Genomic DNA, 27,842 nt, shown 5'->3' on the forward strand with positions numbered 1-27,842 from the left:
GTGATTATCAGATGATGTGTGTATATAGGGGGCCCCATACCTGCTCTCCCCTGTACAATACATGACAGTCTCCTCTTACCCAGTGATGTGAGGGGCCGGTGATTCTCCATCATCACGTCCTTGTACAGACCCCTGTGTTCCTCTATATACTCCCCCTCCTGCATGGAGACATAGACAGTGGCATCATGACACCTTATAGGAACCTGACACACACAGTGATACAGTCATCACCCAGACACGTCCCCTGGTGTAACTGTATAATGCCCCTTTCCTGGCAGTCATCACTCCAGTCATCACCCAGACACATCCCCTGTTGTTACTGTATAATACCCCATTCCCAGCAGTCACCTATCCAGTCATCACTTAGAAACATCCCCCGGTGTTACTGTATAATGCCCCATTCCCAGCAGGCACCGCTCCAGTCATCACCTAGACACATCCCCTGGTGTTACTGTATAATGCCCCATTCCCAGCAGTCACCTCTCCAGTCATCACCCAAACACATCCCCTGTTGTTACTGTATAATACCCCATTCCCAGCAGTCACCTATCCAGTCATCACTTAGAAACATCCCCCGGTGTTACTGTATAATGCCCCATTCCCAGCAGGCACCGCTCCAGTCATCACCTAGACACATCCCCTGGTGTTACTGTATAATGCCCCATTCCCAGCGGTCACCTCTCCAGTCATCACCCAGACACGTCCCCTGGTGTTACTGTATAATGTCCCATTCCCAGCAGTCACCTCTCCAGTCATCACCCAGATACATCCCCCGGTGTTACTGTATAATGCCCCATTCCCAGCAGTCACCTCTCCAGTCATCACCCAGACACATCCCTTGGTGTTACTGTATAATGTCCCATTCCCAGCAGTCACCTCTCCAGTCATCACCCAGACACATCCCCCGATGTTACTGTATAATGTCCCATTCCCAACAGTCACCTCTCCAGTATTCACCCAGACACATCCCCTGGTGTTACTGTATAATGTCCCATTCCCGGCATTTACCTCTCCAGTCATCACCCAGACACATACCCTGGTGTTACTGTATAATGTCCCATTCCCAGCAGTCACCCCTCCAGTCATCACATGGACACATCCCCCGGTGTTACTGTATAAAGCCCCATTCCCAGAAGTCAGCTCTCCAGACATCACCCAGACACATCCCCCGGTGTTACTGTATAATGCCCCATTACCAGCAGTCACCTCTCCAGTCATCAACCAGACACGTCTCCTGGTGTTACTGTATAATGCCCCATTTCCAGCAGTCACCTCTCCAGTCATCACCCAGACATGTCCCCCGGTGTTACTGTATAATGTCCCATTCCCAGCAGTCATCACCCAGGCACATCCCCTGGTGTTACTGTATAATGTCCCATTCCCAGCAGTCACCTCTCCAGTCATCACCCAGACATGTCCCCTGGTGTTACTGTATAATGTCCCATTCCCAGCAGTCACCTCTCCAGTCATCACCCAGACACATCCCCAGGTGTTACTGTATAATGTCCCATTCCCAGCAGTCACCTCTCCAGTCATCACCCAGACACATCCCCTGGTGTTACTGTATAATGCCCCATTCCCAGCAGTCACCTCTCCAGTCATCACACAGACACATCCCCTGGTGTTACTGTATAATGTCCCATTCCCAGCAGTCACCTCTCCAGTCATCACCCAGACACATCCCCTGGTGTTACTGTATAATGCCCCATTCCCAGCAGTCACCTCTCCAGTCATCACACAGACACATCCCCTGGTGTTACTCTATAATGTGAAGGGGTCAGCTTGCCTGGTGGTAGCTTGCGTGGAATTTAACAAGTGTGGAATTAAGAAGTGTGTTATCCGAACAGTTAAAAAAACAGTTGAACATACATTGAGCACCATCAAGGAAAGGTAACTTACTTAAACAACTTATTTCTACACCACTTAACCCAAAATTATCTCACAAACGACCACAGCATGTTCATCAAACTACTGTTTCTTATTTCAATTCATGGAATTCTCACCAAATTTAACACATTCTACACTCACCCTTCTGTGCACATTACAGCTTTTATTCTCCACTCCCCTCTTCTAAACACTCATGAGCTTTATACTTACTTCTCTACAAGTACTTTGACAACCACAATTGGCCACCAGAATAAACACTCGCAAACATCCACCAATATTTATCTCACTCTTCTGCTTTTATTAGTTAGTGCATTATCACCAAATCCAGGCCCCAGCCACCTGTCCCTCTCACACTCAGCTATCTCAAAACAACATAGAACTCCATCTAACCTTATAAATATCACGTGTCTCCCATCCCCCTCCAAGTCACTAAAATGTGGCTTTTGGAATGCACGCTCTGTTTGTAACAAATTACCATCCATACATGACCTCTTCATATCTCACAACTTTAATCTGCTGGCTATAACAGAAACCTGGCTCACACAATCAGACACGGCCTCCCCTGCAGCACTGTCACACGGTGGTTTCCACTTCACCCCCCGCCCCCAGGCCTGGTAATAGTAAAGGTGGTGGGGTTGGAATCTTACTGTCCCAGTTTTTCACATACACTACCTTAAGTTCCATCAATCGCATTCACATCATTTGAAGTTCACTCTATCAGGATCCCCCCCCCCGGCCCCTTCTCTCTGCATGTTGCAGCTATCTATCGCCCTCCTGGGCAACCCAAAGAACAATTTCTAGAAGATTTTTCTGCCTGGCTTCCACACATATTATCCTCTGACATCTCCACCATCATTATGGGCGATTTCAATATAGCTCTTGACAGTCCACAATCTGTTCATGCCTCCAAACTCCTCTCTCTAACCTCCTCTCTTGGCCTCACCCAATGGTCTGAGTCCTCTACTCACTTGGAGGGCCACTGCATTGATCTTGTGTTCACCAGGCTCTGCTCAGTTTCTGAATTCATTAAGACTCCTTTCCCTCTCTCTGATCACAACCTGATCACCTTCACAATCTCTTCTATTACTCTAAATTCTATGACACTAAAACCTAGCAAGCCTCCTCTAACCCACAGAAATACTAACAATATACATTTTCAACAACTTTCCACTTCTCTGCAACAACTGCTCTCACCAATCTCTACATTTACCACACCTGACACTGCTGTATCCCACCTGCACAAGACCCTAGAGAGTGCCCTTGATGAAGTGGCTCCACCTACCCATCACACCCCACGTAGGCTTAGATGCCAACCATGTCACTCTAAATCAACAAGACACCTACAAAAACTGTCACGTAAAGTAGAACGTCAGTGGCGTAAATCTCAGAATCCAAGTGACTTCCTCACATATAAGACCACCTACCACTCCTATCATCAGGCTCTGGACACTGCCAAACAAATATATTTCCAATCTCTCATCTCTTCTCATGTCACCAACCCCAAGCGACTTTTTAATACATATAAATCACTTCTTTACCCTCCCTCACCTCCCCCACTAGCTACTATCAGTGCACAAGAACATGCCTCCTACTTCAAGGATAACATTGATAAAATCCGAGATGAAATGGTATGCTCTTCCTCAGCCAGTGACCTGCTCAATTCCCTACCTGAACCCTCTGGCACTTTATCTTAATTTGATCCCACAAGTGAAGATGAAGTATCAACATTCTCCTCTTGATCCTATACCCTCACAGGTCAGTAAAACTTTGTCTCCTGTGCTTATCCCAACCTTAACTAAAATCTGTAATCTCTCTCTCTCTCTACTGGTATCTTTCCCTCTCTGTTTAAGCATGCACTGATTACTCCCATTACTAAACAAACACAACTCTGACCCAAACACACTCTCTAACTACCGTCCCATTTCTCAGCTACCAGGTCCCTCCAAGCTACTTGAGAGTCTTGCCTACACTCGCCCCACACACTTTCTTAACTCCCACAATTTATTGGACCCACTTCAGTCAGGCTTTCATGCCCAACACTCCACAGAGGCGGCGCTGACCAAAGTAGTGAATGATCTGGTCACTGCTAGATCTAAAGCCCATTACACACTACTCATTCTTCTAGATCTCTCTGCTGCTTATGACACTGTTGACCACTCTCATACAAATACTACAATCGCTAGGTCTTCAGGACATGGCCCTCTCCAGGTTCTCATCCTACCTATCTAATCGCTCTTTCAGTGTTCACTTCTCTGATTCTATCTCTTCTTCTCTACCTCTATCAGTTGGAGTACCGCAAGGCTCAGTCTTGGGTCCTCTGCTGTTCTCAATCTATACCTCATCTCATCGCTGGGTGATCATATCATACAACCCATTAAGAAACTGGCAATCTAGTGGACCATTATGCAACAGGTAGCATCTATCCTTGTGTATCAATGCATATTTTCTCATAGATTGTAAGTTTGCGAGCAGGGCCTTCCTACCTCTATGTCTGTCTATTTTTACCCAGTTTCGTTCTATTACTGCTGTTCCTTTTGTAAAGCGCAACAGAATATGCTGCGCTATATAAGAAACTGCTAATAAATAATAAATAGAACACAGGCCGCTGCCCCTGTATATTATGACAACACAGGCCACGCCTTCTGTATAGAAAGAAAATACATTCCGCTCACCCTATATAATAATAGTTACAAGACACCACAGGTTCCTCCACTTGCATATTATGACAACACAGGCCGCTCCCCCTGTATACTATGACAGTACAGGATGCTACCCCTGTAATATGACAACACAGGCCACTCCTTCTGTATAGAAAGACAATACATGTCGCTCACCATATATAATAATAGTAACAAGACACCACAGGACACTTCCCCTGTATAAAAGTGCAACACAGGCTGCTCCCCCTGTGTAGTAGGATGTCATAATCCACTACCCCTGTATAGGAGGATGCCCCAGGTCACTCCCCCTGTACAGTAGGACAACACATGCCACTCCCCTGTATTCTAATACAGCTCCCCTGAATATTAATACAACATATGCCGCTCCACCTGTATAGTACAATGCCACAGGACACAACACCTGTAATGTCCCGTTTATAGAATTACAGTAACGGAGGGGTTTGCGCCACCTGTATCACAGTAACGGTGGGGTCTGCGCCACCTGTATCACGGTAACGGCGGGGTGTGCCCCCTCTGTATTACGGTAACGGTGGGGACTGCGCCACCTGTATTACGGTAAAGGCGGGGTCTTGCACCACCTGTATTACGGTAATGGTAGGGTCTGCGCTACCTCAACTACGGTGACGGCGGAGTCTACGCCAGGGCCGTAACTACGTGTGTGCCAAGTGGGATTGGCACACAGCGCAGTTGCCCTGAGGGCGCAACGGGCAGCGGCATGTAATGAGTCAAATTGACTCATTACATGCCACCTCTGTGTGCGCCGTGCTGGAGGGAGAAGAGACCAGCGCCGGGCAGCGTTCAAGGAGGAGGAGGGAGGGGGAGCAGGGAGCCGCAGCAGCGCTATTTGATTGGTAGTAAGCGCCGCTGCAGCATCCCCCTCACCTTCTGTATTGGCTGCCCGGCGCTGCTATGGATGCTGGGATGCGGTTCCCAGCATCCTCCTCCTTCTCATCTCACTCCCTGCACAGAGAGAGAGATGCCAGCACGAGGAGCCTGTCAGCGGGGAGAAGGTAAGTATATCCCTCTCTCTCTTTCTTTCTCTCTTTATCTCTCTTTCTCTCTCTCTCAGGGGGACACCGTCTGCCGCAATGTGTAAAAAGGGGTCCTGGCTGCTGCAATGTGTAAAAAGGGGTCCTGGCTGCCGCAATGTATAAAAAGGGGTCCTGGCTGCTGCAATGTGTAAAAAGGGGTCCTGGCTGCCGCAATGTATAAAAAGGGGTCCTGGCTGCCGCAATGTGTAAAATGGGGTCCTGGCTGCCGCAATGTGTAAAATGGGGTCCTGGCTGCCGCAATGTGTAAAAAGGGGTCCTGGCTGCCGCAATGTGTAAAAAGGGGTCCTGGCTGCCGCAATGTATAAAAAGGGGGCCTGGCTGCCGCAATGTATAAAAAGGGGTCCTGGCTGCCGCAATGTGTAAAAAGGGGTCCTGGCTGCCGCAATGTGTAAAAAGGGGTCCTGGCTGCTGCAATGTGTAAAAAGGGGGCCTGGCTGCCGCAATGTGTAAAAAGGGGGACTGTCTGCTGTAATGTGTAAAAAAGGGGACTGTCTGCCGCAATGGTTAAAAAGGGGTCCTGACTGCCGCAATATATAAAAAGGGGGCCTGGTTGCCGCAATGTATAAAAAGGGGGCCTGGCTGCCGCAATGTATAAAAAGGGGGCCTGGCTGCCGCAATGTATAAAAAGGGGGCCTGGCTGCCGCAATGTATAAAAAGGGGTCCTGGCTGCCGCACTGTGTAAAATGGGGTCCTGGCTGCCGCAATGTGTAAAATGGAGTCCTGGCTGCCGCAGTGTGTAAAATGGGGTCCTGGCTGCCGCAATGTGTAAAAAGGGGTCCTGGCTGCCGCAATGTGTAAAAAGGGGGCTGCCGCAATGTGTAAAATGGGGTCCTGGCTGCCGCAATGTGTAAAAAGGGGTCCTGGCTGCCGCAATGTATAAAAGGGGTCCTGGCTGCCGCAATGTGTAAAATGGGGTCCTGGCTGCCGCAATGTGTAAAAAGGGGTCCTGGCTGCCGCAATGTGTAAAATGGGGTCCTGGCTGCCGCAATGTGTAAAAAGGGGTCCTGGCTGCCGCAATGTATAAAAAGGGGTCCTGGCTGCCGCAATGTGTAAAATGGGGTCCTGGCTGCCGCAATGTGTAAAAAGGGGTCCTGGCTGCCGCAATGTGTAAAAAGGGGGCCTGGCTGCCGCAATGTGTAAGAAGGGGGACTGTCTGCTGTAATGTGTAAAAAGGGGGACTGTCTGCCGCAATGGTTAAAAAGGGGTCCTGGCTGCCGCAATGTATAAACAGGGGGCCTGGCTGCCGCAATGTATAAAAAGGGGGCCTGGCTGCCGCAATGTATAAAAAGGGGGCCTGGCTGTGGCAATGTATAAAAAGGGGTCCTGGCTGCCGCAATGTGTAAAATGGGGTCCTGGCTGCCGCAATGTGTAAAATGGGGTCCTGGCTGCCGCAATGTGTAAAAAGGGGGACTGGCTGCCGCAATGTGTAAAATGGGGTCCTGGCTGCCGCAATGTGTAAAATGGAGTCCTGGCTGCCGCAGTGTGTAAAATGGGGTCCTGGCTGCCGCAATGTGTAAAAAGGGGTCCTGGCTGCCGCAATGTGTAAAAAGGGGGCTGCCGCAATGTGTAAAATGGGGTCCTGGCTGCCGCAATGTGTAAAAAGGGGTCCTGGCTGCCGCAATGTATAAAAGGGGTCCTGGCTGCCGCAATGTGTAAAATGGGGTCCTGGCTGCCGCAATGTGTAAAAAGGGGTCCTGGCTGCCACAATGTGTAAAATGGGGTCCTGGCTGCCGCAATGTGTAAAAAGGGGTCCTGGCTGCCGCAATGTATAAAAAGGGGTCCTGGCTGCCGCAATGTGTAAAATGGGGTCCTGGCTGCCGCAATGTGTAAAAAGGGGTCCTGGCTGCCGCAATGTGTAAAAAGGGGGCCTGGCTGCCGCAATGTGTAAGAAGGGGGACTGTCTGCTGTAATGTGTAAAAAGGGGGGCTGTCTGCCGCAATGGTTAAAAAGGGGTCCTGGCTGCCGCAATGTATAAACAGGGGGCCTGGCTGCCGCAATGTATAAAAAGGGGGCCTGGCTGCCGCAATGTATAAAAAGGGGGCCTGGCTGCGGCAATGTATAAAAAGGGGTCCTGGCTGCCGCAATGTGTAAAATGGGGTCCTGGCTGCCGCAATGTGTAAAATGGGGTCCTGGCTGCCGCAATGTGTAAAAAGGGGGACTGGCTGCCGCAATGTGTAAAATGGGGTCCTGGCTGCCGCAATGTGTAAAAAGGGGTCCTGGCTTCCGCAATGTGTAAAAAGGGGTCCTGGCTGCCGCAATGTGTAAAATGGGGTCCTGGCTGCCGCAATGTGTAAAAAGGGGTCCTGGCTGCTGCAAAGTGTAAAAAGGGGGCCTGGCTGCCGCAATGTGTAAAAAGGGGGACTGTCTGCTGTAATGTGTAAAAAAGGGGACTGTCTGCCGCAATGGTTAAAAAGGGGTCCTGGCTGCCGCAATATATAAAAAGGGGGCCTGGTTGCCGCAATGTATAAAAAGGGGGCCTGGCTGCCGCAATGTATAAAAAGGGGGCCTGGCTGCCGCAATGTATAAAAAGGGGGCCTGGCTGCCGCAATGTATAAAAAGGGGTCCTGGCTGCCGCACTGTGTAAAATGGGGTCCTGGCTGCCGCAATGTGTAAAATGGAGTCCTGGCTGCCGCAATGTGTAAAATGGAGTCCTGGCTGCCGCAATGTTTAAAATGGGGTCCTGGCTGCCGCAATGTATAAAAAGGGGTCCTGGCTGCCGCAATGTGTAAAATGGGGTCCTGGCTGCCGCAATGTGTAAAAACGGGGACTGTCTGCTGTAATGTATAAAAGGGGCTCTACCTGGTGTAGTGGTGCTACTGTGCAGCGTAATTTGAATAATGGAGACTACTGTGCACAGTAGTATGAATTGCTATTATTTTGTGGCCACGCCCCTTCCCCGTAAAGCCACGCCCCTATAAATTTTTCACGCGCCTACGGCGCCCACTGCCCCTGTCTTACATGGGGGGGCGCCACTGTCGTGTCTTGCACACAGCGCCTAGTTACGGCACTGGTCTGCGCCACCTGTGTTACGGTTACGGTGGGGTCTGCACCACCTGTATTACGGTAACGGCGGGGTCTGTGACGCCTGTATTACGGTAACGGCGGGGTCTGCGCCACCTGTATTACAGTAACAGCGGGGTCTGCGCCACCTATATTACAGTAATAGGACACTAGAGTGTCAGCCACCTGTACAGGGATAATGCAGCACCAGAGGCTGCTCCAGCTGCACTATAACAAGGCACCAGAAGCTGCTCCCCCTGTAGTACAGAACCTGACACCAGAGCTGCTCAGCCTATAGAATAATAATAATAATATCATTACCTGCTGCCAGACACAGCAATGGCTGCTCTCTGCTCCTGCTGCCTTGTGGGAATGATAGAAGGAAGGCGGAGCTCAGACCAGGGGAAAATGGCCGCCGCTCCTGACGTCACTACTCGGCCAGGGAACCTATTACTGCTGCTGGACTTGTCTACAAGAAAATGGCCGCCGGCCTCCTGCACTGAGGACAATTATGGTAATATTCATTACAGAGGGCGGGGGTGTAGGAGGGGAGGAACCAGTCACTAGGAATCAGCTTGTGCCAATCACTCTTTACTTCCTGTCTGTGCGTTCCACCTTACTTCCGGATTGTGCGTTCCACATACAGGAAGTGAGTTTTCATCGACTGCTGCAGCCTCCCAGTGTCCGTGGAGATCAGGTAATGGCGTCTTACTATACAGGGGGAGCAGCCTGTGGTGTCCTGTTATTATTATACAGGAGGAGCAGCCTGTGGTGTCCTGTTATTATTATACAGGGGGAGCAGCTTTATTATACAGGGGGAGCAGCCTGTGGTGTCCTGTTATTATTATTATTACACAGGGGGAGCAGCCTGTGGTGTCCTGTTATTATTACTATACAGGGGGAGCAGCCTGTGGTGTCCTGTTATTATTACTATACAGGGGGAGCAGTCTGTGGTTTCCTGTTATTATTATTATTATTATACAGGGGGAGCAGCCTGTGGTGTCCTGTTATTATTATTATTATTATTATTATTATTATACAGGGGGAGTAGCCTGTGGTGTCCTGTTATTATTACTATACAGGGGGAGCAGTCTGTGGTTTCATGTTATTATTACTATACAGGGGGAGCAGCCTGTGGTGTCCTGTTGTTGTTGTTGTTGTTGTTGTTATTATTATGTCAGCTGGCAGTGTGATATTACTCACTTTGTGACACGTCAGCTGCAGAGCATTACTACACCACTGGCAGTGTGACAGCTGCAGAGCATTACTACACCACTGGCAGTGTGACAGCTGCAGAGCATTACTCCACCACTGGCAGTGTGACAGCTGCAGAGCATTACTCCACCACTGGCAGTGTGACAGCTGCAGAGCATTACTACACCACTGGCAGTGTGACAGCTGCAGAGCATTACTACACCACTGGCAGTGTGACAGCTGCAGAGCATTACTACACCACTGGCAGTGTGACAGCTGCAGGCTGAGCCCCTCATTGCCTTCTCCCCCCCCCCCCCAGCAGTCACGTCACTATAATGGTGTAACATGTGACATTCCCGCTAGGAGGCGCCACACGTATAACGACGGCCATCTGCTGTAGAGACACCGGGCTGTATTATATAATGCCGGTATCAGAAGAGACTGACGTCATGTATGTAACAAGAGTTTCTGCAGCAGCTGTGCCTGGCGTTTACTATTATTCTATAGGCAACCTATTATTTTGTATGTGTGCCAGCAGCCTGGCTGTTACTGTGCCCCGTGCTGTGTGCAAATGTGGGGAATACCAGGGAGGCGCTCTATCCAAATGATGCAACCAAAGCATAAAAACAATATAAACAGTAATATAGATCAAAACATATACTAATGGGTGTTACCCTGAGGTGTATGATATCTCTGGTATACATGATATACACAATGAGTATACACAAAGGTATCACTGATAAAATCAATGTAAAAGGAAAACGCTGATCCTTCTACATAGGAGACTCTCAGAGGATTTGTCCGTCTCTTATAGTAAATTAGCAGCGCACAGTGTGAGTGAGAAGAAATCCTCCAGCTCTTGGAAAAGCCGCCCGGTGTGCGGAGAAACGCGTTGAGGGCACAGAGAGAGGGATCGCTGATACCTGTAGTGCTCACAGAAGAAGATACAACCTCCAGTAGCTGATGGTTCACCAATTGCCGGCAAATGTGAAATAAACATCGTGGAGAGACTGCACCATGTGTTCCTCCCTATTCCGGGTAAGTCCAGACACTGTGCTGCTGATACAAACCTTACCCGTGCTGGGAGTACGAGACAGCGGCTCTGCGCATCCACATTGCACCGCACGACAGGGAACAGCTTATAGCAGACCGCGCCGCCCGCAGCTTCTTCACCCGGGCAAAGGGTGATACGCAGCGGGTCTGCAGTATCAACTTTGTGTTGCAAGCATAGGCGTGCGCAGGGGGGGTTCCTGGTGCGCACAGGCACCCCCTAATGTCCGGCACCCCGATCTCACATGCCTGATGCAGCGATCACCGAGCAGGCTGATTACTGTCCCCTCTGCGCTGCACCCTGTCAGGACTGTATTACTGACCGGACGCCTGGGATAATCAAGGGTGCCACTGCCACCGGCTTTCAAACTCCCAGCTCCACCTCCATGTACCATACCCTCCAACATTTTACACATGAAAATTGGTACAAATTAGAAAAGGGGGCGTGGCCACGTGTAAAGGGGACGTGGCTACATCCCTTTTCCTATACTTTTGGAGAGTTTAGAGAGCCAAAAATTGGTAAAGACCTTTAAAAAAGCTACTGTACCTATTAACAAGGTCCACCTGGAGGGTATGATGTACAAAAACAGCGTGATGTGACGTGATGACGTCATGCTGCTTGCAAGCCCATCCATCACACGCCCACCTCTCTCCTTCTATTCTATGCCAACACCAGCCACTGATGAGCAGCGTGCAGCCAGTGTTCAATACTGGCAGGTGGTCGGCAGCAGCATTAACACGTCACACATTTTTCCAGCAGCAGCAGTACTAGTGTGCGACTGTCAGTGTCAGCTTGCAGGTGAAAGAGAGGGGGAGCCAGACCAGGCTGAGGAGGAGCAGTGTAATTGTAGTGAGTGCCATCAGGGGTGTTTGTTTGGTGCACATCACAACATCTGACAATGTATCTGCATTATTAGGATTGGTACAAGGGTGGATATTTTATATTGCGTTGACCATCAATAGATGGTGCTAGACACGCCCAAAAGGCAGTGCTAGACACACCCCTCCAACAGTGCACCCCCTAATAAAATGTGCTGCGCACGCCCATGGTCGCAAGGACTACCAACATTGGTGCAGTGAGTACTAACCACCATCACATCTATACACATGTATACTCACTTTGTTGTTACACCGGAACTAAGCGGATGGACAATTACCATATAAAGGTCACTCTGGTTCAGGGCACATTCCTGTATGAACCATATCAGCTGGAGGATTTCTTCTCACTCACACTGTGCGCTGCTAATTTACTATAAGAGACGGACAAAACCTCTGAGAGTCTCCTATGTAGAAGGATCAGCATTTTCCTTTTACATTGATTTTATCAGTGATACCTTTGTGTATACTCATTGTGTATATCATTTATACCAGAGATATCATATACCTCAGGGTAACACCCATTAGTATATGTTTTGGTCTATATTACTGTTTATATTGTTTTTATTTTCTTGTGTGTAATAAACAGTGTTTTAATTATTTTTTGGCTGCATCATTTGGATAGAGCCCCTACCTGGTATTCCCCACATTTGTCTCTATGTTTGAGGAGGCCGGCTACCCCTCTCCAGGTGGCTGCTAATCCTAAAGTGTATTCCATCACAGACCTGCCCAGCGCCAACAAACCTTGTTTCTCTAACGTCCGTAGTGGATGCTGGGGACTCCGTAAGGATCATGGGGAATAGACGGGCTCCGCAGGAGACTGGGCACTCTTAAAGAAAGATTAGGTACTATCTGGTGTGCACTGGCTCCTCCCTCTATGCCCCTCCTCCAGACCTCAGTTAGAATCTGTGCCCGGCCAGAGCAGAGGCACCTAGTGGGCTCTCCTGAGCCTGCTAGAAAAGAAAGTATTTGTAAGGTTTTTTATTTTCAGTGAGCTTCTGCTGGCAACAGACTCACTGCTACGAGGGACTGAGGGGAGAGAAGCCAACGTACCTGCTTGCAGCTAGCTTGTGCTTCTTAGGCTACTGGACACCATTAGCTCCAGAGGGATCGAACAGGCCCCTGTCCTCGGTCGTCCGTTCCCGGAGCCGCGCCACCGCCCCCCTCGCAGAGCCAGAAGCACTGAAGTCCGGAGAAGACAGAAGACGTCGAAATCGGCGGCATGAAGACTCCGGTCTTCAAATAAGGTAGCGCACAGCACCGCAGCTGTGCGCCATTGCTCCCTATGCACACCACACACTCCGGTCACTGTAGGGTGCAGGGCGCTGGGGGGGGAGCGTCCTGGGCAGCAATATTAGTACCTTTTGGCAAAATATACACACAAATACAGTCCCAGACTGTATATGTGTAAAACCCCGCCATTTTTTCTCACAGAATAACGGGACAGAAGCCCGCCGATGAGGGGGCGGAGCTTCTTCCTCAGCACTAACCAGCGCCATTGTATCTTCACAGCTCAGCTGGAAGCAGCTCCCCAGGCTCTCCCCTGCAGTATCCAGATACAACAAGGGCAAAAGAGAGGGGGGGGGGCACATAGATTTAGGCGCAAAAAGGAACATTATTGTGTTTATATCAGCAGCTACTAGGTGAACACATCTGATAGTGTTATCCCTGGGGTATAAAGCGCTGGGGTGTGTGCTGGCATACTCTCTCTCTGTCTCCCCAAAAGCCTTTGTGGGGTCCTGTCCTCAGTCAGAGCATTCCCTGTGTGTGTGCGGTGTGTCGGTACATCAGTGTCAACATGTTTGATGAGGAAGGGTACGTGGAGGCGGAGCAAGTGCATATGGATGGGGTGTCGCCGCCGACGGCGTCGACACCTGCCTGGATGGATATGTGGAAGGTGTTAAATGATAATGTAAACTCCTTGCATAAGAGGTTGGATAAAGCTGATGCCTTGGGACAGTCAGGGTCTCACCCAGTGCCTGATCCCACTGCTCAGAGGCCGTCGGGGTCTCATAAGCGTCCACTATCCCAGTTAATTGACACAGATGTCGACACGGAGTCTGCCTCTAGTGTCGACTATGATAATGCAAAGTTACAGCCAGATTGGCAGGAAAGTATTCAATATATGTTTATTGTAATAAAAGATGATTTGCATGTCACTGATAACTCATCTGTCCCTGACACAAGGGTACACAGATGTAAGGGGAAGAAAGCTGAGGTAATGTTCCCTCCTCTCATGAGGAAAAAGAGCGGGAATCTCCAGGCAACAGACTGCAGCTTCCCACAAAGATTTCTCAAAGTATCCTTTCCCCACTAGGGCCAGGATAAGATAGGAATCTTCCCCTAGGGTGTCACAAAAGGCTGGGTTACAGCTATTCTCAGGGATCCTGCAGGTAGCATGCACATTCTGGTACAGACAGGTACCTTATCAGCAGAGATAGAGACCCTAGTATGTATATAGAAATATGGATATATGTCATACTTGCCTACTTTTCAAAACTAGTTTCAGGGAGATTGTACAGTAGGTGTAAGCAGAATGCAGTGTGTCATGCTCCACCCAAAGGGTGTGCCTAGCTCCACCTATGGGCGTATCTATATCCCCTAAGGCAGGGGCGGCCAGACTTTTGGAGTCAGTGATCTACTGTGAAAGCTAAAAAGCTTTTGTGATCTACCTAGGAGGAATAATAGCGCGCGCCGCAGGCGCGCGCAAAAAAAGGGGCGTGGCATAACAAAAAGTGGGCATGCTATAACTAAAAGTGGGCGTGGTATAACAAAAAAAAAGGACGTAGCCTTGCTGCGCAGAGTGTAATGACTACCTCACGCAAAATAACACATTGGCCCCCACAGGTAAAAACCTCAAACACATATGCCCCCAGTGCCAGATACACATGCCCCCACAGTGCCAGATATGCCCCCACAGTGCCAGATACACATGCCCCCACAGTGCCATGTGCCCACAGTGCCAGATATGCCCCCACAGTGCCAGATACAGATATGCCCCCACAGTGCCATGTGCCCGCAGAGCCAGATATGCCCAGTGCCACATATGACCCCACAGTGCCAGATAGCCCCCACAGTGCCAGATACAGATATGCCCCCACAGTGCCAGATACAGATATGCCCCCACAGCGCCAGATTACAGATATGCCCCCACAGTGCCAGATACAGACATGCCCCCACAGCGCCAGATTACAGATATGCCCCCACAGTGCCAGATATGCCCCCACAGTGCCATGTGCCCGCAGTGCCAGATATTCCCCCAGTGCCACACATGACCCCACAGTGCCAGATATGCCCCCACAGTGTCATGTGCCCGCAGAGCCAGATATGCCCCCAGTGCCACACATGACCCCACAGTGCCAGACATGCCTCCACAGTGCTAGATATGCCTCCAGTGCCAGATATGCCCCCACAGTGCCATGTGCCCGCAGAGCCAGATATTCCCCCAGTGCCACACATGACCCCACAGTGCCAGACATGCCCCCACAGTGCCAGATATGCCCCCACAGTGCCAGATATGCCCCCACAGTGCCATGTGCCCGCAGAGCCAGATATTCCCCCAGTGCCACACATGACCCCACAGTGCCAGACATGCCCCCACAGTGCCATGTGCCCGCAGAGCCAGATATTCCCACAGTGCCACACATGACCCCACAGTGCCAGACATGCCCCCACAGTGCCATGTGCCCGCAGAGCCAGATATGCCCCCACAGTGCCATGTGCCCGCAGAGCCAGATATTCCCCCAGTGCCACACATGACCCCACAGTGCCAGACATGCCCCCACAGTGCCATGTGCCCGCAGAGCCAGATATTCCCCCAGTGCCACACATGACCCCACAGTGCCAGACATGCCCCCACAGTGCCATGTGCCCGCAGAGCCAGATATGCCCCCAGTGCCACACATGACCCCACAGTGCCAGACATGCCCCCACAGTGCCATGTGCCCGCAGAGCCAGATATGCCCCCAGTGCCACACATGACCCCACAGTGCCAGACATGCCCCCACAGTGCCATGTGCCCGCAGAGCCAGATATGCCCCCAGTGCCACACATGACCCCACAGTGCCAGACATGCCCCCACAGTGCCATGTGCCCGCAGAGCCAGATATGCCCCCAGTGCCACATATGACCCCACAGTGCCAGATATGTATATAACAGCTCACCGTTGGTGTGTGGTAAGCGCAGCGCGCGCCTCTCCTGCCTGCTGCTCCCGCTCTGCCTCCTCAGTCTGACGGCAGCGTGTATGGCTCAAATCAGGTGCCGGTCCGCGAGCTCTCATTGGCTAACGAACCGGCACCTGATTTGAGCTATACACTCGGCCGTCAGACTGAGGAGACAGAGCGGGAGCGGAGGGCAGGAGAGGCGCGGCTTCGGGGTGGCTGGGCGGCGGATCGCGATCGACTGGTCGCATGTCCGCGATTGACCAGTCGATCGCGATCGACTGTTTGGCCACCCGTGCCCTAAGGGGTGTGTCTTTCAGTGGCAGGCACTCCCTCCGGTGACTATAGGGGAAATAAAATTTTAATTGTCTTGTCTCACCCAAAATGAGACACAATAGTCATAAAACATGGATTTTCAGGGGGCAACAATTACAGCAAAACTACTGTAGCATTTACAACAGAACTACTAACACATGACAAGCCTAAACAATGTCAAACGACCCTCAAAATGAGCATCATGGACAATGTAATGGTTAGCATTGCTGCCTCACAGCACTGAGGACAGAGGTTTGATTCCTACCATGACCCTAACTGTGTGGAGTTTGTATATGCTCCCTGTGCTGGTGTGCGTTTTGTCATGGTACCATACCTCCCAACATTTGGATTATAGAAGAGGGGATTTCTGGTGCGGCGAAAAGGGTGCGTGGTCTATTGAAAAGAGCCATGGCCTCACGTGGATGACGCGATCGTGAGCCACGTCTCCAATTTTCGGCACAGTGGGGGCACGGCCAGCGCTGTATCAATAACTGGAAATAAATAATAATAAAAAAGACAAAAAACAAAAACACACCAGCATTTAAAATGTAAACATATCAGTCTACACAACCATTGGAAAGCAATTTGACATAAAATGGATGCAGGGGGTGACATAACAAGCAATATTTAGGGATATTCATGAAAACAGAGCATGACAACACATTTGCTCTAAAAACAAAACCCCTATAAGGTCACCTGTGCTCAAGCAGGACTATCCTTAAAACATGGATTTTTAGGGGGCAGCAAAAGCTAAACCTAGCTTTTACAACAGACATTCTAAAACATGACAAGCCTGACCTTAATCCATATAACGCTGACCCTATCCCTATAACTCTGACCTCATACTATAACTCTGACCCTATCCCTGTAACGCTGACCCTATCCTTATAACGTTGACCCTATCCTTATAACGCTGACCCTATACTAAAATACTGACCCTATCCTTATAACGCTGACCCTATACTAAAATACTGACCTCATACTATAACTCTGACCCTATCCCTGTAATGCTGACCCTATCCCTACAACCCTATACTATAACTCTGACCCTATCCCTATAATACTGACCCTATACTATGACACTGACTCTATCCCTATAATACTGACACTATGACACTAGCAGTGCTCCCCCTAAAATAAATGTTAGACAACTTGGACTTGCAGGTCATTGGACAATAACAAAGGGACTAATGCTAGTAACCTGCAGAGTTTAAACTCAGCACCCACTATGTTCTTTGTCTCCATCCAAGCCTTGTCATGCCCTGCCCTCCGCAGCCCAGCCACACGCACACCAAAGGTTTATTTACCTTATATTTCAAAGAGGCCACCACTGCTGTCCTGCTGCTCATGGGGCCGCCGTCACTGCCACTGTTGCCGTTGCTTCTGTGGTGCAAAGACAGACTATCATGCTGCTGCGAACTGCTATGCGGCCACCGCTACACATAATCCTGCGGTGGCTGGCATTTGAGTAACAGGACATCGCCCATCATGACGTCCCCCGAGCAGGCTCCTCCCCCGGCACTTCCGGACTGGCGCATGCACAGTCCGTACTTTCACTAGCTATTGAAAAACCGGGAGAACCCGGAAGATTTCCAGGGCAGCTGGAGGCTCATGTAAAAAACGTGAGCCTCCTGCTGAATGCAGGAGGATAGGCAAGTCTGCGCTGGAGACACCAGTCATCTTCTTTCCAATGCAGCCACCACTACCCAGAACCTTATTGAGCCACCACCAGCCCAGTCACCACACAGCTCCATGATTACACCCTCACCCTGTTCCTCCATCTCATCCTCACCAAGCTCCCAGATCCCACCCTCACCCATCTCTCACACCCTAACCCCGCTCTCAGATCTCACTCTCACATCTCTCCTGGACCTCATCATACATTAATCACCCCTGCAGTGACCGGTCTTTAAATAACATGCCGCCCACATCATGACGTCATCCATGCAGGCCCGCCGCTGGCTAGACTCGCCCGAAAAAGCAATCTGCACATGCGTGATCAGGAATGCTGCGTGCGTGACCTGCACAGACGACTCATGATGTGGGCAGCATGTTATTTAAATGAGCCACAGTGGGCGGGGTTGTAGGGAGCAGATCCCGGCATTTAAATAAAAAGGACATTCAGATAATGGCGTCACCGTGCAGGCTCCGCCCCCTGCCATCCGTAACTCACACATGCGCGGTCCGCATTTTCTGCGGGCAGCACAGGAAAAGCAGGAGGACCCGGTGGTTTAGCGGGGCAACAGGAGGGTAGTTTAAAAAACGTGAGCCGTAGGCAGCCCTGCATTATACACATCCCTCTCCCCCATATTACTCCCAGCACATTACATTATACACACACCCCTCCCCCATATTACACCCAGCACATTACATTATACATACCCCCTCCCCATATTACACACTGTACTAGCTTACACACTGCAACACAGACCCCCAATATTACACCCAGCACATTACATTATACATACCTCCTCCCCATATTACACACTGTACTAGCTTACACACTGCAACACAGACCCCCAATATTACACCCAGTGCATATTACAGGACACACAGCCCCCATTCCACACACCACCCACCTGGCTATGTTGCTCCTTCCTGTAAGGAGGACTGGGACAGTGTGGGACTGTGGGAAGGCAGCACATCGCAGGCACAACCTATCGAGGAGCAGGGGGAAGAAAGTTACTGTACACGCTGCCATCTGACTCAGTGTGGTGGGAGGGGCCAGCAACCAGGAAGCAAAGCTCTGCCTCTCTGTGTACAGGGCAGGGAAGAGACCACTGCACACAACCCTGCGGTGGCCGGCTCTGAAGTCTTCCGTGCAGGCCCCGCCCCCCGATCTCCGGACTTGCGCATGCGCAGTCCAGATTTTCAACGATGGACCCTCAAAATCCGGGAGGCCTCTCTAGGTATGCGGGGCAGCGGGAGGCTCATTAAAAAATCGGGAGCCTCCCGCTGAATGCGGGAGGGTAGGCAAGCCTGATATATGTATAGGGATATATATATATATATATATATATATATATATATATATATGTGTGTATATATTTAAGATGATGTCTTGAGAGATATGTATAAAACATGCCATAGAGACATGAGTATACTGGGTCCTAGTGTCAAAGCTATGTTGATCTCTGCTTGTCGTGTCCTGTACAATATGCAAAGGACATATGATGCCGCCTTAAGAGGCATATGAAAGGCTGAGGATTGTGTGGAGAAGGGTTTGGTCTCCACGGCTATATCTGGGAAATTCTGATATTTTTCCTTATATCCCTGCACGGCCTAGGAAAGCGCAACATTATTAAATGCAGCTTTTCGAATAAAGAAACAAGAAAGTCTGAGATGCGTCCTTTCTTACCAGAGCCGGGGGCAGAAAAAAACAGAAGTCCTCCTCGGCCTCTACAAAAATAGACCGCATGTCGAGGCAGAGCTAGGCCCGTAGGGGGCACGCCTTCGGAAGTTCAGCCACAAGTGGGTTCGCTCCCTATTATATCCCTGGGCAATAGATATTGTGTCTCAGGGATACAAGCTGGACTTTGAGAAATGCCCACTCACCGATGACCCTGCCGTCTTTTCCCCACGAGAGGGAAACAGTGTTAACTGCAATTCAAAAATTGTATCTTCAACAGGTGGTGGTCAAGGTTCACCTCCTTCAACAAGGAGGGGGTTGTTATTATTATTATTATTATTATTATTATAAATTACCATGTGGTAGGCCCGAAACCAGATGGTTCGGTCAGACCTATATTGAATTTAAAATCCCTGAGCATATACCTGGAAAGGTGCAAGTTCAAGATGGAATCGCTAACAGCGGTCGTTGTAAGCTTGAAGGGTGACTCGGGACATATAGCATGCATACCTTCAGGTTCCCATATATCCACCTCATCAGGCGTACCTCAAAATTTCGGTACGGGATTGCCATTGTCAATTTCAGGCGTTGCCGTTTGGTCTCTCCACGGCCTGGAGAATATTCACCAAGGTAATGGCGAACATTATGGTGCTCCTGCGGTAGCAAGGTGTCACTATTATCACGTATTGGGACGATCTCCTCATAAAAGCGAGATCAAGAGAGCAGTTGCTGAACAGCGTATCACTTTTTCTGGAAGTGTAACGGCAACGTGGCTGAATTCTATATATTCCAAAGTCGCAGTTGATTCCTACAGCTCATCTGCCCCTCCTAGGCATGATCCTAGACTCAGATCAGAAAAGGGTTTATCTCCCGATAGAGAGAGCTTAGGAGCTCATGACACTGGTCAGGAATCTATTAAAACCAAAAAACAGGTGTTAGTGCATCACTGCACTCGAGTCCTGGGAAGGATGGTGTCATCATAAGAGGCCATTCCCTTCGGCAGGTTCCCTGCGAGGACCTTCCAGTAGGACTTACTGGACAAATGGTCCGGATCACATCATCAGATGCATCGGTTAATCACCCTATCCCCCAGGGCCAGGGTGTCTCTCCTGTGGTGGCTGTAGAGTGCTCACCTTCTCGAAGGTCGCAGATTCGGCATTCAAGACTGGGTCTTGGTGACCACGGATGCAAGCCTCCGAGGGTGGGGGGGCAGTCACACAGGGAAGATAATTCCAAGGGCTGTGGTCAAGTCTGGAGACTTGTCTTCACATCAATATCCTGGATCTAAGGGCCATATACAACGCCCTACGTCAAGCGGAGTTCCTGCTTCGCTACCAACCGGTTCTGATTCAGTCAGACAATATCACCGCAGTGACTCATGTAAACCGCCAAGGCGGCACAACGAGCAGGGTGGCGATGGTAGAAGCCACCAGAATTTCTTCGCTGGGCGGAGAATCAAGTACGCGCACTGTCAGCAGTGTTCAGTCCGGGAGTGAACAGCTGGGAAGCAGACTTCCTTCAGCAGGCACGACCTCCACCCGGGAGAGTGGGGACTTCATAAAGAAGTTTTCATGCAGATTGCAAGTTGGTGGGAACTGCCACAGGTGGACATGATGGCATCCCGCCTCAACAAAAAGCTGCAGAGATATTGCGCCAGGTCAGGAGACCCTCCGGCGATAGCTGTGGTCGCACTGGTGACATTGGGTGTTCCCGTCAGTCTATGGATTTCATCCTCTTCCTCTCATACCCAAGGTGTTGAGAATTATAAGGAAAAGTGGAGTGAGAACAATACTCTTTGTTCCGGATTGGCCAAGAAGGATTGGTATCCAGATCTGTAAGAGATGCTCACAGAGGACCCATGGCCTCTGCCTCTAAGACAAGACTTGTTGCAACAGGGGTCCTGTATGTTCCAAGACTAAAATACAGCGGCTGCGTTTGACGGCATGGTGGTTGTGCGCCGGATCCTAGCAGAAAAAGGCATTCCGGATGAGGTCATTCCTACGCTGATAATGGCTAGGAAGGACGTGACAGCTAAACATAGTCACCGTATATGGCGAAAATATGTTGCTTGGTGTGAGGCCAGTAAGGCCCCTACAGAGGAATTCCAGCTGGGAAGATTCCTACACTTTTACAGTCAGGTGTGACTATGGGCCTAAAATTGGGGTCCATAAAGGTCCAAGCTTAGGCCCTATACATTTTCTTTCAAAAAGAACTGGCGTCTTTACCGGAGGTTCAGACGTTTGTTAAGGGAGTGCTGCATATTCAGCCTCCTTTTGGGCCACCAGTGGCACCTTGGGATCTCAACGTGGTGTTGGGTTTCCTAAAATCTCACTGGTTCGAACCACTTAAAACAGTGGAGCTGAAATATCTCACTTGGAAAGTGGTCATGCTGTTGGCCTTAGCTTCGGCTAGGCGTGGGTCAGAATTGGCGGCTTTGTCATGTCAAAGTCCCTATCTGATTTTTCATATGGAAAGGGCAGAGTTGCGAACTCGTCCTAAATTTCTGCCTAAGGTGGTGTAATTTTTCCACCTAAACCAACCTATTGTGGTGCCTGCGGCTACTCGTGACTTGGATGACTCAAGTTGCTGGACGTAGTCCGGGTTTTGAGGACCTATGTGAGTAGAACGGCTGGAGTCGGGAAAACTGACTAGCTGTTTATACTGTATGCACCCAACAAGCTGGGTGCTCCTGCTTCAAAACAAACTATTGCTCGCTGGATCTGTAACACGATTCAGCAGGCTCATTCTGCGGTAGGATTGCCGCAGCCAAAATCAGTAAAGGCCCTTTCCACAAGGAAAGTGGGCTCTTCTTGGGCGGCTGCCCAAGGGGTCTCGGCATTACAGCATTGCCGAGCAGTTACTTGGTCAGGGTCAAACTCTTTGGAAAACTTCTACAAGTTCGATACCCTGGCTAAGGAGGACCTTGAGTTTGCTCACTCGGTGCTGCAGAGTCATCCGCACTCTCCCGCCCGTTTGGGAGCTTTGGTATAATCCCCATGGTCCTTACGGAGTCCCCAGCATCCACTAGGACGTTAGAGAAAATAAGAATTTACTCACCGGTAATTCTATTTCTCGTAGTCCGTAGTGGATGCTGGGCGCCCGTCCCAAGTGCGGACTGTTTCTGCAATGCTAGTATATAGTTATTGCTAAATACAGGGTTTTTTGTTATGAGCCATCCGTTGTGTGAGGCTCAGTTATGTTCATACTGTTAACTGGGTAAGTTTATCACAAGTTTGATTGGTGTGGCTGGTTTGAGTCTTACCCTGGGGTTCAAATCCTTTCCTTGTAATGTTAGCTCTTCCGGGCACAGTTTCCTTAACTGAGGTCTGGAGGAGGGGCATAGAGGGAGGAGCCAGTGCACACCAGATATAGTACCTAATCTTTCTTTTAAGAGTGCCCAGTCTCCTGCGGAGCCCGTCTATACCCCATGGTCCTTACGGAGTCCCCAGCATCCACTACGGACTACGAGAAATAGAATTACCGGTGAGTAAATTCTTATTTTTTTCATGCTGTGTGCGCTGCCAACATCTGCACCCATGCAGCAAGTAGGGGAGGGCAGCATCTAGAAGCAGGCACAGAGAGCGGCACTTACTCCTCCAGGGGGCTTCCTCACTCATCCGTCTCAGGGGGCTCCCAGCAGCTCATCCTTCCTAGGCTGCAGAGGGTGTGTGTAGAAGGCAGGGGGCTGCGGGTGTAGCATGGCAGGAGCCTCTGGTATGGGAGGGCCGGGTTATAGCCTGCAGGCAGCTGGCACTTTACCCCGCTCCTGGCTGCTGCTGCTGACCCCGTCCGAGCCCCATCTCATGTTACTCCATGCGGCTGCTCCCCTGACTGTCTCCAGCCGCCTTTCCCCTGCCTGTCTCCGGCTGCCTTTCCCCTGCCTATCTCCTGCCGCCTTTCCCCTGCCTGTCTCCTGCCGCCTTTCCCCTGCCTGTCTCCTGCCACCCCCTGCCTGTCTCCTGCCACCACCCACCCTACAGCCTCATGCCAGCTCCATGAATGAGGCCATGAAATTTCCCTCAGGAGACCCTGTCCCTTCACAACCAATTCTTACCCTTACACCACTTCATGGCTGCAGCCATACTCGTCTGACAACTCAGGACACATAGAGCACATGCTCCGTACGGGTCGTACACATGAGCGTTGTACCGAACATCAGCTCATTGTGACTCCACCCACCATAGCGCTACATTCTAGATCAGGCCCACTATGCAGTACAGCCTTATGGGGCTGGGTCACAGGAACCTCGGAGACACTGACCAGGACCCTATGGCTGTGGGGAAATAGGAGACTTAATGACCACTCTATTCCTTATTTACTATGTTACATGTGTAATATGTTTTATGTATTATATTTATTCCAAGTAACACGTTCTGTATTCTCTCTGACTCACCGAGGATGGACAAGGACAGGAGTCACAGGTCTGAGAGGATAATAAAAATCACCCTGGAGATCATCTACCTGCTGACTGGGGAGGTGAGTGGATCTGGGAGCATCACATTGACCTTATATCTATAGTAATATTACAGGGACATGACTGGGGAGGTGAGGGGATCTGGGAGCGTCACAGTGACCTTATATCTATAGTAACAATACAGGAACATGACTGGGGAGGTGAGGGGATCTGGGAGTGTCACAGTGACGTCACTTATTTCTATAGTAATAATACAGGGACATGACTGGGGAGGTGAGGGGATCTGGGAGTGTAAATATTGATATTTGATGTCTCCTCCATTACACAGGATTACACTTTAGTGAAGAAGACATCCAATGAGTATGAGACACCGAGCAGCCATCCCTGTGTGTCAGGAGGACTGAGTAGAACCCAGAGCCCCATCACGGTGCCTCCACCTCACTCACTGACACATGAGAGACACAATGACCAGAAGATCCTGGAACTCACCAAAAGGATCATTCAGCTGCTGACTGGAGAGGTGACTGCTGGGAATGGGGTATTATACAGTAACACCAGGGGATGTGTCTGGGTGATGACTGGAGAGGTGACTGCTGGGAATGGGGCATTATACAGTAACACCAGGGGATGTATCTGGGTGATGACTGGAGAGGTGACTGCTGGGAATGGGACATTATACAGTAACACCAGGTAATATGTCTGGGTGATGACTGGAGAGGTGACTGCTGGGAATGGGACATTATACAGTAACACCAGGGGACGTGTCCAGGTGATGACTGGAGAGGTGACTGCTGGGAATGGGGCATTACAGTAACACCAGGGGACGTGTCTGGGTGATGACTGGAGAGGTGACTGCTGGGAATGGGACATTATACAGTAACACCAGGGGACGTGTCTGGGTAATGACTGGAGAGGTGACTGCTGGGAATGGGACATTATACAGTAACTCCGGGGGATGTGTCTGGGTGATGACTGGAGAGGTGACGGCTGGGAATGGGACATTATACAGTAACACCAGGGGATATGTGTGGGTGATGACTGGAGAGGTGACTGCTGGGAAAGGGGCATTATACAGTAACACCAGGGGATGTGTCTGGGTGATGACTGGAGAGGTGACTGCTGGGAAAGGGGCATTATACAGTAACACCAGGGGAGGTGTCTGGGTGATGACTGGAGAGGTGACTGCTGGGAATGGGGCATTATACAGTAACACCAGGGGATGTCTCTGGGTGATGACTGGAGAGGTGACTGCTGGGTATTGGACATTGTACAGTAACACCAGGGGATGTATCTGGGTGATGACTGTATCACTGTGTGTGTCAGGTGTCTATAAGGTGTCAGGATGTCACTGTCTATGTCTCCATGCAGGAGGGGGAGTATATAGAGGAACACAGGGGTCTGTACAAGGACGTGATGATGGAGAATCACCGGCCCCTCACATCACTGGGTAAGAGGAGACTGTCATGTATTGTACAGGGGAGAGCAGGTTTGGGGGCCCCTATATACACACATCATCTGATAATCACATATATACACTGTACTCAGTCACTGTGTGTCTCCTACAGATGGACCCAGTAACAGAGATACCCAAGAGAGATGTCCCCGTCCTCTGTATTCCCAGGATTGTACAGAGAAGAATCACAGGACCCCACAGGAGGATCAGGTAGGTGGGATTTAGGGTCTCACCCATATACCAAAGTGACTGTCACTATATGTTGTATAGAGGAGCTGTGTGTCATTATATTTGTCTTGTTTACATAGGGTGAAGCCCAATTAAATAATATTAAAATCAAAGATACAGAGGGAGAAGAAGAGACATATGTGACTGATATAAAGACAGAAGATATACAGGGAGAAGAAGAGACGTATGTGACTGATATAAAGACAAAAGATATAGAGGGAGAAGAAGAGACGTATGTGACTGATATAGAGATAGAAGATACAGAGGGAGAAGAAGAGACGTATGTGACTGATATAAATGCAGAAGACATAGAGGGAGAAGAAGAGACGTATGTGACTGATATGAAGGCAGAAGATATAGAGGGAGAAGAAGAGACGTATGTGACTGATATGAAGGCAGAAGATATAGAGGGAGAAGAAGAGACGTATGTGACTGATATGAAGGCAGAAGATATAGAGGGAGAAGAAGAGACGTATGTGAGGGGTGATCAGCAGTGTAAGGAGGAGGAGATCCCTACAGATATCAGCACAGGTGAGTAATAAACTCTTACTAAAGAAAAGAGTCACATATTCTCCTTGCTCAGTCACTACAGCAATCTCTTATCCTACACCCTCTTCTGTCAGTACAAACTAATGATTAATATGCATTTTCCAAGTGTGGAGTCAGGAGCCATCACCTCTATTATACTCCTGCTCTCCCCTTCACATCATGTCACTGTGTTACCAGCCCAGAGATCTGACCAGTTTCCTCCCCACACTCTCTGGTGTATCTCATACATCAGGAGACATCTACCCCGATTATACTCCTGCTCTCCCCCTCACATCATGTCACTGTGTGTTACCAGCCCAGAGATCTGACCAGTCTCCTCCCCACACTCTATGGTGTATCTCATACATCAGGAGGCATCAGCCCCTATTATACTCTTGCTCTCCACCTCACATCATGTCATTGTGTGTTACCAGCCCAGAGATCTGACCAGTCTCCTCCCAACGCTCTCTGGTGTATCTCATACATCAGGAGCCATCAGCCCCTATTATACTCCTGCTCTCCCCCTCACATCATGTCACTGTGTGTTACCAGCCCAGAGATCTGACCAGTCTCCTTCCCACACTCTCTGGTGTATCTCATTCATCAGGAGACATCAGCCCCTATTATAAACCTGCTCTCCCCCTCACATCATGTCACTATGTGTTACCAGCCCAGAGATCTGACCAGTCTCCTCCCCACACTCTATGGTGTATCTCATACATCAGGAGGCATCAGCCCCTATTATACTCTTGCTCTCCACCTCACATCATGTCATTGTGTGTTACCAGCCCAGAGATCTGACCAGTCTCCTCCCAACGCTCTCTGGTGTATCTCATACATCAGGAGCCATCAGCCCCTATTATACTCCTGCTCTCCCCCTCACATCATGTCACTGTGTGTTACCAGCCCAGAGATCTGACCAGTCTCCTTCCCACACTCTCTGGTGTATCTCATACATCAGGAGCCATCAGCCCCTATTATACTCCTGCTCTCCCCCTCACATCATGTCACTGTGTGTTACCAGCCCAGAGATCTGACCAGTCTCCTCCCCACACTCTCTGGTGTATCTCATACATCAGGAGCCATCAGCCCCTATTATTCTACTGCTCTCCACCTCACATCATGTCACTGTGTGTTACCAGCCCAGAGATCTGACCAGTCTTCTCCCCACACTCTCTGGTGTATCTCATTCATCAGGAGACATCAGCCTCTATTATACTCCTGCTCTCCCCATCACATCATGTCACTGTGTGTTACCAGCCCAGAGATCTGACCAGTCTCCTCCCCACACTCTCTCGTGTATCATACATCAGGAGCCATCAGCCCCTATTATTCTCCTGCTCTCCACCTCACATCATGTCACTGTGTGTTACCAGCCCAGAGATCTGACCAGTCTCCTCCCCACACTCTCTGGTGTATCTCATACATCAGGAGCCATCAACCCCTATTATACTCCTGCTCTCCTCCTCACATCATGTCACTGTGTGTTACCAGCCCAGAGATCTGACCAGTCTCCTCCCCACACTCTCTGGTGTATATCATACATCAGGAGCCATCATCCCCTATTATACTCCTGCTCTCCCCCTCACATCATGTCACTGTGTGTTACCAGCCCAGAGATCTGACCAGTCTCCTCCCCACACTCTCTGGTGTAT

At 50.0% G+C, this 27,842-nt stretch overlaps 1 protein-coding gene and 1 pseudogene across 1 annotated transcript in view; one reads left to right on the top strand and one right to left on the bottom strand.

Moving 5' to 3' along the window:
• Nucleotides 1-27,842, bottom strand: part of LOC134983225 (zinc finger protein 271-like) — a 152,442-nt pseudogene that overhangs the window by 42,627 nt on the left and 81,973 nt on the right.
• LOC134983233 (oocyte zinc finger protein XlCOF22-like) overlaps nucleotides 18,948-27,842 on the top strand; it is a 36,716-nt gene continuing 27,821 nt past the window's right edge. Inside the window, exons 1-6 of the mRNA XM_063948967.1 lie at nucleotides 18,948-19,124; nucleotides 23,962-24,040; nucleotides 24,307-24,498; nucleotides 25,347-25,425; nucleotides 25,544-25,641; nucleotides 25,740-26,190. Of these exons, the coding sequence (XP_063805037.1) occupies nucleotides 19,093-19,124; nucleotides 23,962-24,040; nucleotides 24,307-24,498; nucleotides 25,347-25,425; nucleotides 25,544-25,641; nucleotides 25,740-26,190 (931 nt within the window). The 5' untranslated portion in view covers nucleotides 18,948-19,092. The remainder of the gene's footprint in view (nucleotides 19,125-23,961; nucleotides 24,041-24,306; nucleotides 24,499-25,346; nucleotides 25,426-25,543; nucleotides 25,642-25,739; nucleotides 26,191-27,842) is intronic.

Source organism: Pseudophryne corroboree, assembly GCF_028390025.1.
Source record: "Pseudophryne corroboree isolate aPseCor3 chromosome 3 unlocalized genomic scaffold, aPseCor3.hap2 SUPER_3_unloc_10, whole genome shotgun sequence".
Classification (NCBI taxonomy): Eukaryota; Metazoa; Chordata; class Amphibia; order Anura; family Myobatrachidae; genus Pseudophryne; species Pseudophryne corroboree.